The 15,532-nt window shown below is 35.2% G+C and overlaps 1 protein-coding gene across 2 annotated transcripts in view; it reads right to left on the bottom strand.

The window, feature by feature from the left end:
- pih1d1 (PIH1 domain containing 1) overlaps nucleotides 1-15,532 on the bottom strand; it is a 50,001-nt gene that overhangs the window by 20,917 nt on the left and 13,552 nt on the right. For both annotated transcript variants that reach the window (XM_030129786.1, XM_030129787.1), the window contains exons 4-5: nucleotides 14,400-14,588; nucleotides 11,168-11,229 (exon numbers count right to left, since the gene is read on the bottom strand). In XM_030129786.1, coding sequence (XP_029985646.1) covers nucleotides 11,168-11,229; nucleotides 14,400-14,588 — 251 coding nt within the window. The remainder of the gene's footprint in view (nucleotides 1-11,167; nucleotides 11,230-14,399; nucleotides 14,589-15,532) is intronic.

Genomic DNA, 15,532 nt, shown 5'->3' with positions numbered 1-15,532 from the left:
CTGGAACAGAGGATCCTTCTACAAACAGACACAAAAACACAAAAAAAACACAAAAAAAAACAGGATAATGAACTGCTGGAACAGAGGATCCTTCTACAGACAGACACAAAAACACAAAAAAAACACAAAAAAAACAGGATAATGAACTGCTGGAACAGAGGATCCTTCTACAAACAGACACAAAAACACAAAAAAAACACAAAAAAAAACAGGATAATGAACTGCTGGAACAGAGGATCCTTCTACAAACAGACACAAAAACACAAAAAAACACAAAAAAAAGGATAATGAACTGCTGGAACAGAGGATCCTTCTACAGACAGACACAAAAACACAAAAAAACACAAAAAAAACAGGATAATGAACTGCTGGAACAGAGGATCCTTCTACAAACAGACACAAAAACACAAAAAAACACAAAAAAAACAGGATAATGAACTGCTGGAACAGAGGATCCTTCTACAAACAGACACAAAAACACAAAAAAAACAGGATAATGAACTGCTGGAACAGAGGATCCTTCTACAAACAGACACAAAAACACAAAAAAAACACAAAAAAAAACAGATAATGAACTGCTGGAACAGAGGATCCTTCTACAGACAGACACAAAAACACAAAAAAAACACAAAAAAAAACAGATAATGAACTGCTGGAACAGAGGATCCTTCTACAGACAGACACAAAAACACAAAAAAACACAAAAAAAAACAGGATAATGAACTGCTGGAACAGAGGATCCTTCTACAGACAGACACAAAAACACAAAAAAACACAAAAAAAACAGGATAATGAACTGCTGGAACAGAGGATCCTTCTACAAACAGACACAAAAACACAAAAAAACACAAAAAAACAGATAATGAACTGCTGGAACAGAGGATCCTTCTACAGACAGACACAAAAACACAAAAAAAACACAAAAAACAGGATAATGAACTGCTGGAACAGAGGATCCTTCTACAGACAGACACAAAAACACAAAAAAACACAAAAAAAACAGGATAATGAACTGCTGGAACAGAGGATCCTTCTACAGACAGACACAAAAACACAAAAAAACACAAAAAAAAACAGGATAATGAACTGCTGGAACAGAGGATCCTTCTACAAACAGACACAAAAACACAAAAAAACACAAAAAAAACAGGATAATGAACTGCTGGAACAGAGGATCCTTCTACAGACAGACACAAAAACACAAAAAAACACAAAAAAACAGGATAATGAACTGCTGGAACAGAGGATCCTTCTACAGACAGACACAAAAACACAAAAAAACACAAAAAAAACAGGATAATGAACTGCTGGAACAGAGGATCCTTCTACAGACAGACACAAAAACACAAAAAAACACAAAAAAACAGGATAATGAACTGCTGGAACAGAGGATCCTTCTACAGACAGACAAAAAAACACAAAAAAAACACAAAAAAAACAGGATAATGAACTGCTGGAACAGAGGATCCTTCTACAGACAGACACAAAAACACAAAAAAACACAAAAAAAACAGGATAATGAACTGCTGGAACAGAGGATCCTTCTACAAACAGACACAAAAACACAAAAAAAACACAAAAAAAACAGATAATGAACTGCTGGAACAGAGGATCCTTCTACAGACAGACACAAAAACACAAAAAAACAGAAAAAACAGGATAATGAACTGCTGGAACAGAGGATCCTTCTACAGACAAACACAAAAACACAAAAAAACACAAAAAAAACAGGATAATGAACTGCTGGAACAGAGGATCCTTCTACAGACAGACACAAAAACACAAAAAAACACAAAAAAAAGGATAATGAACTGCTGGAACAGAGGATCCTTCTACAAACAGACACAAAAACACAAAAAAACACAAAAAAAAAGGATAATGAACTGCTGGAACAGAGGATCCTTCTACAAACAGACACAAAAACACAAAAAAACACAAAAAAAACAGGATAATGAACTGCTGGAACAGAGGATCCTTCTACAAACAGACACAAAAACACAAAAAAAACACAAAAAAACAGGATAATGAACTGCTGGAACAGAGGATCCTTCTACAAACAGACACAAAAACACAAAAAAAACACAAAAAACAGATAATGAACTGCTGGAACAGAGGATCCTTCTACAAACAGACACAAAAAACACAAAAAAAACACAAAAAACAGGATAATGAACTGCTGGAACAGAGGATCCTTCTACAAACAGACACAAAAACACAAAAAAACACAAAAAAACAGGATAATGAACTGCTGGAACAGAGGATCCTTCTACAAACAGACACAAAAACACAAAAAAAAACACAAAAAAACAGATAATGAACTGCTGGAACAGAGGATCCTTCTACAGACAGACACAAAAACACAAAAAAAACACAAAAAAAAACAGGATAATGAACTGCTGGAACAGAGGATCCTTCTACAAACAGACACAAAAACACAAAAAAACACAAAAAAAACAGGATAATGAACTGCTGGAACAGAGGATCCTTCTACAGACAGACACAAAAACACAAAAAAACACAAAAAAACAGGATAATGAACTGCTGGAACAGAGGATCCTTCTACAAACAGACACAAAAACACAAAAAAACACAAAAAAACAGATAATGAACTGCTGGAACAGAGGATCCTTCTACAGACAGACACAAAAACACAAAAAAACACAAAAAAACAGATAATGAACTGCTGGAACAGAGGATCCTTCTACAAACAGACACAAAAACACAAAAAAACACAAAAAAAACAGGATAATGAACTGCTGGAACAGAGGATCCTTCTACAGACAGACACAAAAACACAAAAAAACACAAAAAAAACAGGATAATGAACTGCTGGAACAGAGGATCCTTCTACAGACAGACACAAAAACACAAAAAAAACACAAAAAAAACAGGATAATGAACTGCTGGAACAGAGGATCCTTCTACAAACAGACACAAAAACACAAAAAAACACAAAAAAAAACAGATAATGAACTGCTGGAACAGAGGATCCTTCTACAAACAGACACAAAAACACAAAAAAAACACAAAAAAAAACAGATAATGAACTGCTGGAACAGAGGATCCTTCTACAGACAGACACAAAAACACAAAAAAAACACAAAAAAAACAGATAATGAACTGCTGGAACAGAGGATCCTTCTACAAACAGACACAAAAACACAAAAAAACACAAAAAAACAGATAATGAACTGCTGGAACAGAGGATCCTTCTACAAACAGACACAAAAACACAAAAAAACACAAAAAAACAGGATAATGAACTGCTGGAACAGAGGATCCTTCTACAGACAGACACAAAAACACAAAAAAACACAAAAAAACAGATAATGAACTGCTGGAACAGAGGATCCTTCTACAAACAGACACAAAAACACAAAAAAAACACAAAAAAACAGGATAATGAACTGCTGGAACAGAGGATCCTTCTACAAACAGACACAAAAACACAAAAAAACACAAAAAAAACAGATAATGAACTGCTGGAACAGAGGATCCTTCTACAAACAGACACAAAAACACAAAAAAACACAAAAAACAGATAATGAACTGCTGGAACAGAGGATCCTTCTACAGACAGACACAAAAACACAAAAAAACACAAAAAAAACAGGATAATGAACTGCTGGAACAGAGGATCCTTCTACAAACAGACACAAAAACACAAAAAAAACACAAAAAAAACAGGATAATGAACTGCTGGAACAGAGGATCCTTCTACAGAAAGACACAAAAACACAAAAAAAACACAAAAAAAAACAGGATAATGAACTATTGGAACAGAGGATCCTTCTACAGACAGACACAAAAACACAAAAAAACACAAAAAAAACAGATAATGAACTGCTGGAACAGAGGATCCTTCTACAAACAGACACAAAAACACAAAAAAACACAAAAAAAACAGGATAATGAACTGCTGGAACAGAGGATCCTTCTACAAACAGACACAAAAACACAAAAAAACACAAAAAAAACAGGATAATGAACTGCTGGAACAGAGGATCCTTCTACAAACAGACACAAAAACACAAAAAACCACAAAAAAAAACAGGATAATGAACTGCTGGAACAGAGGATCCTTCTACAAACAGACACAAAAACACAAAAAAACACAAAAAAAACAGGATAATGAACTGCTGGAACAGAGGATCCTTCTACAAACAGACACAAAAACACAAAAAAACACAAAAAAACAGGATAATGAACTGCTGGAACAGAGGATCCTTCTACAAACAGACACAAAAACACAAAAAACACAAAAAAAAACAGGATAATGAACTGCTGGAACAGAGGATCCTTCTACAGACAGACACAAAAACACAAAAAAACAAAAAAAACAGGATAATGAACTGCTGGAACAGAGGATCCTTCTACAAACAGACACAAAAACACAAAAAACACAAAAAAAACAGGATAATGAACTGCTGGAACAGAGGATCCTTCTACAAACAGACACAAAAACACAAAAAAACACAAAAAAAAACAGATAATGAACTGCTGGAACAGAGGATCCTTCTACAGACAGACACAAAAACACAAAAAAAACACAAAAAAAACAGGATAATGAACTGCTGGAACAGAGGATCCTTCTACAAACAGACACAAAAACACAAAAAAACACAAAAAAAAACAGATAATGAACTGCTGGAACAGAGGATCCTTCTACAGACAGACACAAAAACACAAAAAAACACAAAAAAACAGAAAAAACAGGATAATGAACTGCTGGAACAGAGGATCCTTCTACAGACAGACACAAAAACAAAAAAAACACAAAAAACAGGATAATGAACTGCTGGAACAGAGGATCCTTCTACAAACAGATACAAAAACACAAAAAAACACAAAAAAAACAGATAATGAACTGCTGGAACAGAGGATCCTTCTACAAACAGACACAAAAACACAAAAAAAAACAGAAAAAACAGGATAATGAACTGCTGGAACAGAGGATCCTTCTACAGACAGACACAAAAACACAAAAAAACACAAAAAAAACAGGATAATGAACTGCTGGAACAGAGGATCCTTCTACAAACAGACACAAAAACACAAAAAAACACAAAAAACAGGATAATGAACTGCTGGAACAGAGGATCCTTCTACAAACAGACACAAAAACACAAAAAAACAGAAAAAACAGGATAATGAACTGCTGGAACAGAGGATCCTTCTACAAACAGACACAAAAACACAAAAAAACACAAAAAACAGATAATGAACTGCTGGAACAGAGGATCCTTCTACAAACAGACACAAAAACACAAAAAAACACAAAAAAACAGATAATGAACTGCTGGAACAGAGGATCCTTCTACAAACAGACACAAAAACACAAAAAAACACAAAAAAAAACAGATAATGAACTGCTGGAACAGAGGATCCTTCTACAGACAGACACAAAAACACAAAAAAACACAAAAAAAACAGGATAATGAACTGCTGGAACAGAGGATCCTTCTACAAACAGACACAAAAACACAAAAAAACACAAAAAAACAGATAATGAACTGCTGGAACAGAGGATCCTTCTACAAACAGACACAAAAACACAAAAAAACACAAAAAAAACAGGATAATGAACTGCTGGAACAGAGGATCCTTCTACAAACAGACACAAAAACACAAAAAAACACAAAAAAAAACAGGATAATGAACTGCTGGAACAGAGGATCCTTCTACAGACAGACACAAAAACACAAAAAAACACAAAAAAAAAAGGATAATGAACTGCTGGAACAGAGGATCCTTCTACAAACAGACACAAAAACACAAAAAAACACAAAAAAAACAGGATAATGAACTGCTGGAACAGAGGATCCTTCTACAGACAGACACAAAAACACAAAAAAAACACAAAAAAAAAGGATAATGAACTGCTGGAACAGAGGATCCTTCTACAGACAGACACAAAAACACAAAAAAAACACAAAAAAAACAGGATAATGAACTGCTGGAACAGAGGATCCTTCTACAAACAGACACAAAAACACAAAAAAACACAAAAAAAAACAGGATAATGAACTGCTGGAACAGAGGATCCTTCTACAAACAGACACAAAAACACAAAAAAACACAAAAAAAACAGGATAATGAACTGCTGGAACAGAGGATCCTTCTACAAACAGACACAAAAACACAAAAAAACACAAAAAACAGATAATGAACTGCTGGAACAGAGGATCCTTCTACAGACAGACACAAAAACACAAAAAAACACAAAAAACAGGATAATGAACTGCTGGAACAGAGGATCCTTCTACAGACAGACACAAAAACACAAAAAAACACAAAAAAAACAGGATAATGAACTGCTGGAACAGAGGATCCTTCTACAGACAGACACAAAAACACAAAAAAACACAAAAAAAACAGGATAATGAACTGCTGGAACAGAGGATCCTTCTACAAACAGACACAAAAACACAAAAAAACACAAAAAAAACAGGATAATGAACTGCTGGAACAGAGGATCCTTCTACAAACAGACACAAAAACACAAAAAAAACACAAAAAAAACAGGATAATGAACTGCTGGAACAGAGGATCCTTCTACAGACAGACACAAAAACACAAAAAAACACAAAAAAAACAGGATAATGAACTGCTGGAACAGAGGATCCTTCTACAAACAGACACAAAAACACAAAAAAACACAAAAAAAACAGGATAATGAACTGCTGGAACAGAGGATCCTTCTACAAACAGACACAAAAACACAAAAAAACACAAAAAAAAAGGATAATGAACTGCTGGAACAGAGGATCCTTCTACAGACAGACACAAAAACACAAAAAAACACAAAAAAAAAACAGGATAATGAACTGCTGGAACAGAGGATCCTTCTACAAACAGACACAAAAACACAAAAAAACACAAAAAAAACAGGATAATGAACTGCTGGAACAGAGGATCCTTCTACAAACAGACACAAAAACACAAAAAACAAAAAAACAGGATAATGAACTGCTGGAACAGAGGATCCTTCTACAAACAGACACAAAAACACAAAAAAACACAAAAAAAACAGATAATGAACTGCTGGAACAGAGGATCCTTCTACAGACAGACACAAAAACACAAAAAAACACAAAAAAAAACAGATAATGAACTGCTGGAACAGAGGATCCTTCTACAGACAGACACAAAAACACAAAAAAACACAAAAAAAACAGGATAATGAACTGCTGGAACAGAGGATCCTTCTACAGACAGACACAAAAACACAAAAAAACACAAAAAAAACAGGATAATGAACTGCTGGAACAGAGGATCCTTCTACAAACAGACACAAAAACACAAAAAACACAAAAAACAGATAATGAACTGCTGGAACAGAGGATCCTTCTACAGACAGACACAAAAACACAAAAAAACACAAAAAACAGGATAATGAACTGCTGGAACAGAGGATCCTTCTACAGACAGACACAAAAACACAAAAAAACACAAAAAAAAACAGGATAATGAACTGCTGGAACAGAGGATCCTTCTACAAACAGACACAAAAACACAAAAAAACACAAAAAAAAACAGGATAATGAACTGCTGGAACAGAGGATCCTTCTACAAACAGACACAAAAACAAAAAAAACCACAAAAAAAACAGGATAATGAACTGCTGGAACAGAGGATCCTTCTACAGACAGACACAAAAACACAAAAAAACACAAAAAAACAGGATAATGAACTGCTGGAACAGAGGATCCTTCTACAGACAGACACAAAAACACAAAAAAAAAACAAAAAAAACAGGATAATGAACTGCTGGAACAGAGGATCCTTCTACAGACAGACACAAAAACACAAAAAAACACAAAAAAACAGGATAATGAACTGCTGGAACAGAGGATCCTTCTACAGACAGACACAAAAACACAAAAAAAACACAAAAAAACAGGATAATGAACTGCTGGAACAGAGGATCCTTCTACAAACAGACACAAAAACACAAAAAAAACACAAAAAAACAGGATAATGAACTGCTGGAACAGAGGATCCTTCTACAAACAGACACAAAAACACAAAAAAAACACAAAAAAACAGGATAATGAACTGCTGGAACAGAGGATCCTTCTACAAACAGACACAAAAACACAAAAAAAACACAAAAAAAACAGGATAATGAACTGCTGGAACAGAGGATCCTTCTACAAACAGACACAAAAACACAAAAAAACACAAAAAAAACAGGATAATGAACTGCTGGAACAGAGGATCCTTCTACAAACAGACACAAAAACACAAAAAAACACAAAAAACAGGATAATGAACTGCTGGAACAGAGGATCCTTCTACAAACAGACACAAAAACACAAAAAAACACAAAAAAAAACAGGATAATGAACTGCTGGAACAGAGGATCCTTCTACAAACAGACACAAAAACACAAAAAAACACAAAAAAAAACAGGATAATGAACTGCTGGAACAGAGGATCCTTCTACAAACAGACACAAAAACACAAAAAAAACAGAAAAAACAGGATAATGAACTGCTGGAACAGAGGATCCTTCTACAAACAGACACAAAAACACAAAAAAACACAAAAAACAGGATAATGAACTGCTGGAACAGAGGATCCTTCTACAGACAGACACAAAAACACAAAAAAACACAAAAAACAGGATAATGAACTGCTGGAACAGAGGATCCTTCTACAAACAGACACAAAAACACAAAAAGACACAAAAAAAAACAGATAATGAACTGCTGGAACAGAGGATCCTTCTACAGACAGACACAAAAACACAAAAAAACACAAAAAAAACAGATAATGAACTGCTGGAACAGAGGATCCTTCTACAAACAGACACAAAAACACAAAAAAACACAAAAAAAACAGGATAATGAACTGCTGGAACACAGGATCCTTCTACAAACAGACACAAAAACACAAAAAAACACAAAAAAACAGGATAATGAACTGCTGGAACAGAGGATCCTTCTACAAACAGACACAAAAACACAAAAAAACACAAAAAAAACAGGATAATGAACTGCTGGAACAGAGGATCCTTCTACAGACAGACACAAAAACACAAAAAAAACAAAAAAAAACAGGATAATGAACTGCTGGAACAGAGGATCCTTCTACAGACAGACACAAAAACACAAAAAAAACACAAAAAACAGGATAATGAACTGCTGGAACAGAGGATCCTTCTACAAACAGACACAAAAACACAAAAAAACACAAAAAAAAACAGATAATGAACTGCTGGAACAGAGGATCCTTCTACAGACAGACACAAAAACACAAAAAAACACAAAAAAAACAGGATAATGAACTGCTGGAACAGAGGATCCTTCTACAGACAGACACAAAAACACAAAAAAAACACAAAAAAAAGGATAATGAACTGCTGGAACAGAGGATCCTTCTACAAACAGACACAAAAACACAAAAAAACACAAAAAAAACAGGATAATGAACTGCTGGAACAGAGGATCCTTCTACAGACAGACACAAAAACACAAAAAAACAAAAAAAAAAAGGATAATGAACTGCTGGAACAGAGGATCCTTCTACAGACAGACACAAAAACACAAAAAAACACAAAAAACAGGATAATGAACTGCTGGAACAGAGGATCCTTCTACAAACAGACACAAAAACACAAAAAAACACAAAAAAAAACAGATAATGAACTGCTGGAACAGAGGATCCTTCTACAAACAGACACAAAAACACAAAAAAACACAAAAAACAGGATAATGAACTGCTGGAACAGAGGATCCTTCTACAAACAGACACAAAAACACAAAAAAACACAAAAAAAAACAGATAATGAACTGCTGGAACAGAGGATCCTTCTACAGACAGACACAAAAACACAAAAAAACACAAAAAAAACAGGATAATGAACTGCTGGAACAGAGGATCCTTCTACAAACAGACACAAAAACACAAAAAAACACAAAAAAACAGGATAATGAACTGCTGGAACAGAGGATCCTTCTACAGACAGACACAAAAACACAAAAAAACAGAAAAAAAACAGATAATGAACTGCTGGAACAGAGGATCCTTCTACAAACAGACACAAAAACACAAAAAAACACAAAAAACAGGATAATGAACTGCTGGAACAGAGGACCCTTCTACAGACAGACACAAAAACACAAAAAAACACAAAAAACAGGATAATGAACTGCTGGAACAGAGGATCCTTCTACGAACACATCAGACACAACAGAAGGACACGCCTCATTCACTGGGATCAGACCAATGACAGCCCATTATTCAAGGTCATGTGGGTCTGATGGCTCTGACATCATCACCAGCACTAGAGCTTCGACCCAAAAACCAACTCTTCGTTGAAACCTCAAGGTGGACCTGTTGAATCCAGGTGTGTCTGTTCTAACAGGGCTCTGGGAACTAACGTCAAAATACAGTTGGATATTATGGGATAGATACAAGTGCAATGGTTCGTTTGGGTTTGGTTTATCAAAAAATGAGTAAAAAAGACCAAAACAACCCACAAAATAAACAAAATATCAAAAATGAGTTTAAAACACCCCAAAACAATCAACAAAATGAACAAAATAATCAAAAAAACGTACAAAATAATCAACAAAATGAACAAAACAATCAAAAAAATTAGTTTAAAAAACCCCAAAACAGTCCACAAAGTAATCAAAAAACATACAAAATAATCAACAAAATGAAAAAAAGTAATGCAAAAAATAACTAAGAAAGACCAAAATGATGGACAAAAAAGATAAAATAATCAACAAAATGAACAAAATAATCAAAAAATGAGTTTAAAAACCCCCAAAACAATCAGCAAAATGAACAAAATAATCTAAAAAACTTACAAAATAATCAACAAAATTAACAAAATAATCAAAAAATGAGTTTAAAACCCCCTGAAAGATTCAGCAAAATGAACAAAATATTAAAAAAAAAAACAAAACAAAACAAAAAACTAAGAAAGACCAAAATGATGAACAAAAATTGTTAAATAATCAACAAATGAACGAAATAATCAAAAGTCTAATTACAGTATTGTTGTGTTCAGTTTAGTCTAATTACAGTATTATTGTGTTCAGTTTAGTCTAATTACAGTATTATTGTGTTCAGTTTAGTCTAATTACAGTATTATTGTGTTCAGTTTAGTCTAATTACAGTATTATTGTGTTGTGAATCAAAAACTACCCACCTGACAGGTCTGGAAGAACTCCTGGTTTATGACCACGTCATAGGCAGTGCAGCCCTGGGAACCTATAGAACACAAACAGAGGAGGAGCATATACAAAAATTAAAATAAAATTATATATATATATATATATATATATATATATATATATATATATATATATATAGATATAGATATAGATATAGATATATATAGATATATAGATATATAGATAGATATAGATATAGATAGATAGATAGATAGATAGATAGATAGATATACACACACACACACACATTCATATATATATATATATATATATATATATATATATATATATATATATATATATATATATATATATATATATATATATATATACATACATATGTCACAGTCGAAATTAAAATCCAGGCCAATTTAAAATCCGCCTAGACCAGATTAAAATTTTGATTTTGCCTAGGCAGATTTAGAATCTGCCTAGGCCATATTAAAATTTTAATTCTGCCTAGACCAGATTAAAATCTCTCTTATCTAGAATCTGGGATTTTAATTCTGCCTAGGCCAAATTAAAATTTTAATTCTGCCAAGACCAAATTGAAATCCCTATTTAAAAATCTTCCATATTTTGAATTTAATTACAATTTAATTAAAAGGCAACTTACATATAACAAGACCAATATTTTTTTCACATTTTATTTAACTTTATTTGAACATACATTGATACATTTCACACAGTATCACTTTTTCTTACAACATAATGCTCATATTAGTACCATACTTCATACATGTCTTCTACATATTTATTTGCTGTCATGAGAAAAATTACACTCTATTCTGGCAAGGTCCATTTGTAGATGTATGGCATTTTGTTGAACACTTGATCCCAGCCTTCTTGCACCTGCACTTGTTCGATATACAGCTCCCTTTACATGAACACAAAGATCCACTTGCTGCAGGTGTCCAGCTTCCATTGGCCCTGCAAGCCTGGATAACCGATGTCTCGCTGAGATTTTCAGGATCTACCTTCTGTAGGGCTGGAAAATGGACGTGTTCCATGCTGATAAGACCTGTTGATGTATAGCGAGTCTTCAGTATTCCTGTAGCACAGTATAGCTGGAAAGGTGCAGACTTGGATGGGTCTTTGGAAAGAACCTTGCAGGGAAGAATCTTGGCATCAGTGTTGGTCCGGTCCACCTGATGAATCTTGATGCCCACAGTATCACCAACAGAGTAGTCTTTAAATAGCTGCTTATTCTGGTTGGAATAGCGAATCTGGGAACGTTGTGCTGTCTCTAAGTAGTTGATGGTGGCCTGTTTGCGGATTTTTGTGTGGGGAGTAATCAAGTCTGTGTCAGTTTCCTCAGATAAATTCTCCATTGGCCAGGCTACAAACTGGTCTACTTGAAGTGGCTCCTGGAAGGGATTATTGGCTGTTGGAATGAAAGTTGAATCAGTGACGCTGGTGATCTGGATGGCAGTATGAGTTGTCTTGTTGAGTGGCTGACCATGAAGTTGAAGTCTGCTTGGTTGCTCCGTTCCTGTGGCCACAATTTTGCCATTGCTAAGAAGTTTGTAGTTTCTCCCACGTTTGCCTGTTCTGGAAGGTGTATCAGTATGGAGTTCCACGGTGATCTCTTCTGTAGCTTCCTGTGAGAGGCTGAATTCTTCATGCAGAGACATGGTGCAGTTTGAAGTAGGTCCTCCAGCACTCAGTTGTTCTAGACGGGCAGTGGCTTGTGATGTTGAAGGTTCACTTGTAGGTTTTGAATACTGACTGGGGGGTTGTTGATGTTCAAGCTCTATTACTGCAGGTTCTTGAATGTTTGTACCTTCCGTGTGCCGTTCAATCATTTCTGGGTCAATGTCTTCTTCATGTAGTTGGCCCTGGTTTGCAAGCTCTTGCAGAACAAAGAAATCTTGCCTTGGAAGTTGCCCAAAAACAATCTCATATGGGGTGACTTTGGTTGCTGCTGAAGTTGAGGTGTTGATAGTGTGGGTGACATACTGCAAAGCTGAACTCCAGGTTCCACCATGTTCATCCAACCACTTTCCAAGCTTGACTTGCAGATCGCCATTGCCTCGCTCCACACATACATCTACAAATGGACCTTGCCAGAATAGAGTGTAATTTTTCTCATGACAACAAATAAATATGTAGAAGACATGTATGAAGTATGGTACTAATATGAGCATTATGTTGTAAGAAAAAGTGATACTGTGTGAAATGTATCAATGTATGTTGTTCAAATAAAGTTAAATAAAATGTGAAAAAAATATTGGTCTTGTTATATGTAAGTTGCCTTTTAATTAAATTGTAATTAAATTCAAAATATGGAAGATTTTTAAATAGGGATTTCAATTTGGTCTTGGCAGAATTAAAATTTTAATTTGGCCTAGGCAGAATTAAAATTTTAATTTGGCCTAGGCAGAATTAAAATCCCAGATTCTAGATAAAACAGATTTTAATCTGGTCTAGGCAGAATTAAAATTTTAATATGGCCTAGGCAGATTCTAAATCTGCCTAGGCAAAATTAAAATTTTAATTTGGCCTAGGCGAAATCAAAATTTTAATCTGGTCTAGGCGGATTTTAAATTGGCCTGGATTTTAATTTCGACTGTGACATATATACACACACACACATATATATATATATATATATATATATATATATATATATATATATATATGTATGTGTATATATATATATATATATATATATATTTTTTTTTTTTTTTTTTTTTTTTTTTTACAGCCTATAGAACAGAAAGAGATTAAACAAAGGAGTAGCAAATATAATATATATAACTATAAAAAAAAATTAAAAAAATTGTAAAAATTAATTCAAAAAATATATTTTTTAAAATTAAGAATTTTTTAAAGAAATAAATAAAAAATAGATAAAAAGTTTAAAATAAAAAATGTAAAAATTTATTGAAAAAAAATTAAATTACATTTTTTTTTAATTAAATAATTTAAAAAATTGTAAATAATAAATATTTGAAAAAATAAAATATAAAAATACTTAAAAATCAACCAGTCAATCAGTCAGACAGCCCAGTGTAGTGGCTGTGGTGTGTGTTTCTTACTGTTGTGTGTGATGTTGGCTCAGTGTGTGTTTGCAGACACATGTTCAGACTGGACCACATTCTCTGTGTGTGGACACTAATGACAGGTTTATTACGAATGTGAATGCTGTGACTGCAGTTGGAACACATGTACTCGTCCGTCATGTCCTGGGACTTCACCACCTACTGTTGTCTGTTTCCGTATGCGGCTCGCCGAGGCTCATGGGAACTCTGTATCCGCTGGGGTCGTCTGATTGGAGCAGCTCCACCAGCTCTTCTCTGGACAGCTGTGGTGGCGCCGGGACGGCGTTGGACTGGCACACGTTAACGAAAACCTTCTGTTTGTCTGGTTCTGACAGCGTTTTCACACAAAGACCTGGGACGGAAACAGAGGGGGGTGTCACATGACTTCAGTCTGTTCAGTTTGACGCCGTCAGTCAAACCCAGGTCACACCAGGACTGGTGCTGGTCATTTAAAGGTCACATGACTTCAGGATTTCATCAGATACCGTCCAGTCCTACTGTGTGACTGTGCAGACAGTAGACTGGAACTGGAGAACAAGAACAATGTCAGGATCTGTGCCTGTGACTCTCAGCTCTCCCTCTGTCATGATCTGTGTCTGTGTGCCCTCGGCTCCTCCCTCTCTTCATTATCAGATTCACCTGCTGGCGCTGCATGGCTGCAGCCAATTACATTTTTGCCTATTTAAGGATTAGGTTTGCAGCCATGCAGCGCTGGTTCATTTCTCCTCATTCCTTTCCATAGCCCGGACAATTACCCATATTCATCCACGGACTCTGACCCAGGTGTTGTATGTTTTTGTTTATGGACTCTGTTTCTCCTTTAGCTTTTGTATTAGGTTTTCGTATTTTGTTAAATAAACCTGTTATTTTTTTCCCCTTCAGTACCGAGCATTTGAGTCCTTTCTTTTCCCCCTTGTGACAGAATGAACCAGCCAACCCTGGACTCAGCCGGTACTGAAGAGACCCGTTTTTTTCATTTTTCCGTGTTTTAGTTTGTTATTCCTGGTTTCGTTCGCTTTTCCTTAGTTTTCCCTTGTACCGTCGCTCTGCGCTTCCCTGCCCCATATCCGGCTTTTCTGAGACTTACCCTTGTCCTCAGCTCCGGCGGCTCGGTCTCCGTGCCGGTTGGTTCGGGGGTTCAGGAGCCGTCGGGCGCACACCCCGGTTTTTCTCCCGGTGTTTCTCTGTCCCCTGTTTGTTTCCCGCCTTGTATTGCCGGCGTTCCCATGTCATGTGGGGGCCTGGACCATGTTGAATCCGGGCTCTTCCCCGTGTTGTTTTTTCCGGTGCGTTTCT

The sequence above is a fragment of the Sphaeramia orbicularis genome, unplaced genomic scaffold, assembly GCF_902148855.1.
Source record: "Sphaeramia orbicularis unplaced genomic scaffold, fSphaOr1.1, whole genome shotgun sequence".
Classification (NCBI taxonomy): Eukaryota; Metazoa; Chordata; class Actinopteri; order Kurtiformes; family Apogonidae; genus Sphaeramia; species Sphaeramia orbicularis.
The sequence above is the reverse complement of the archived record's forward strand: the minus strand, read 5'-3'. Positions and strand labels throughout refer to the sequence as shown.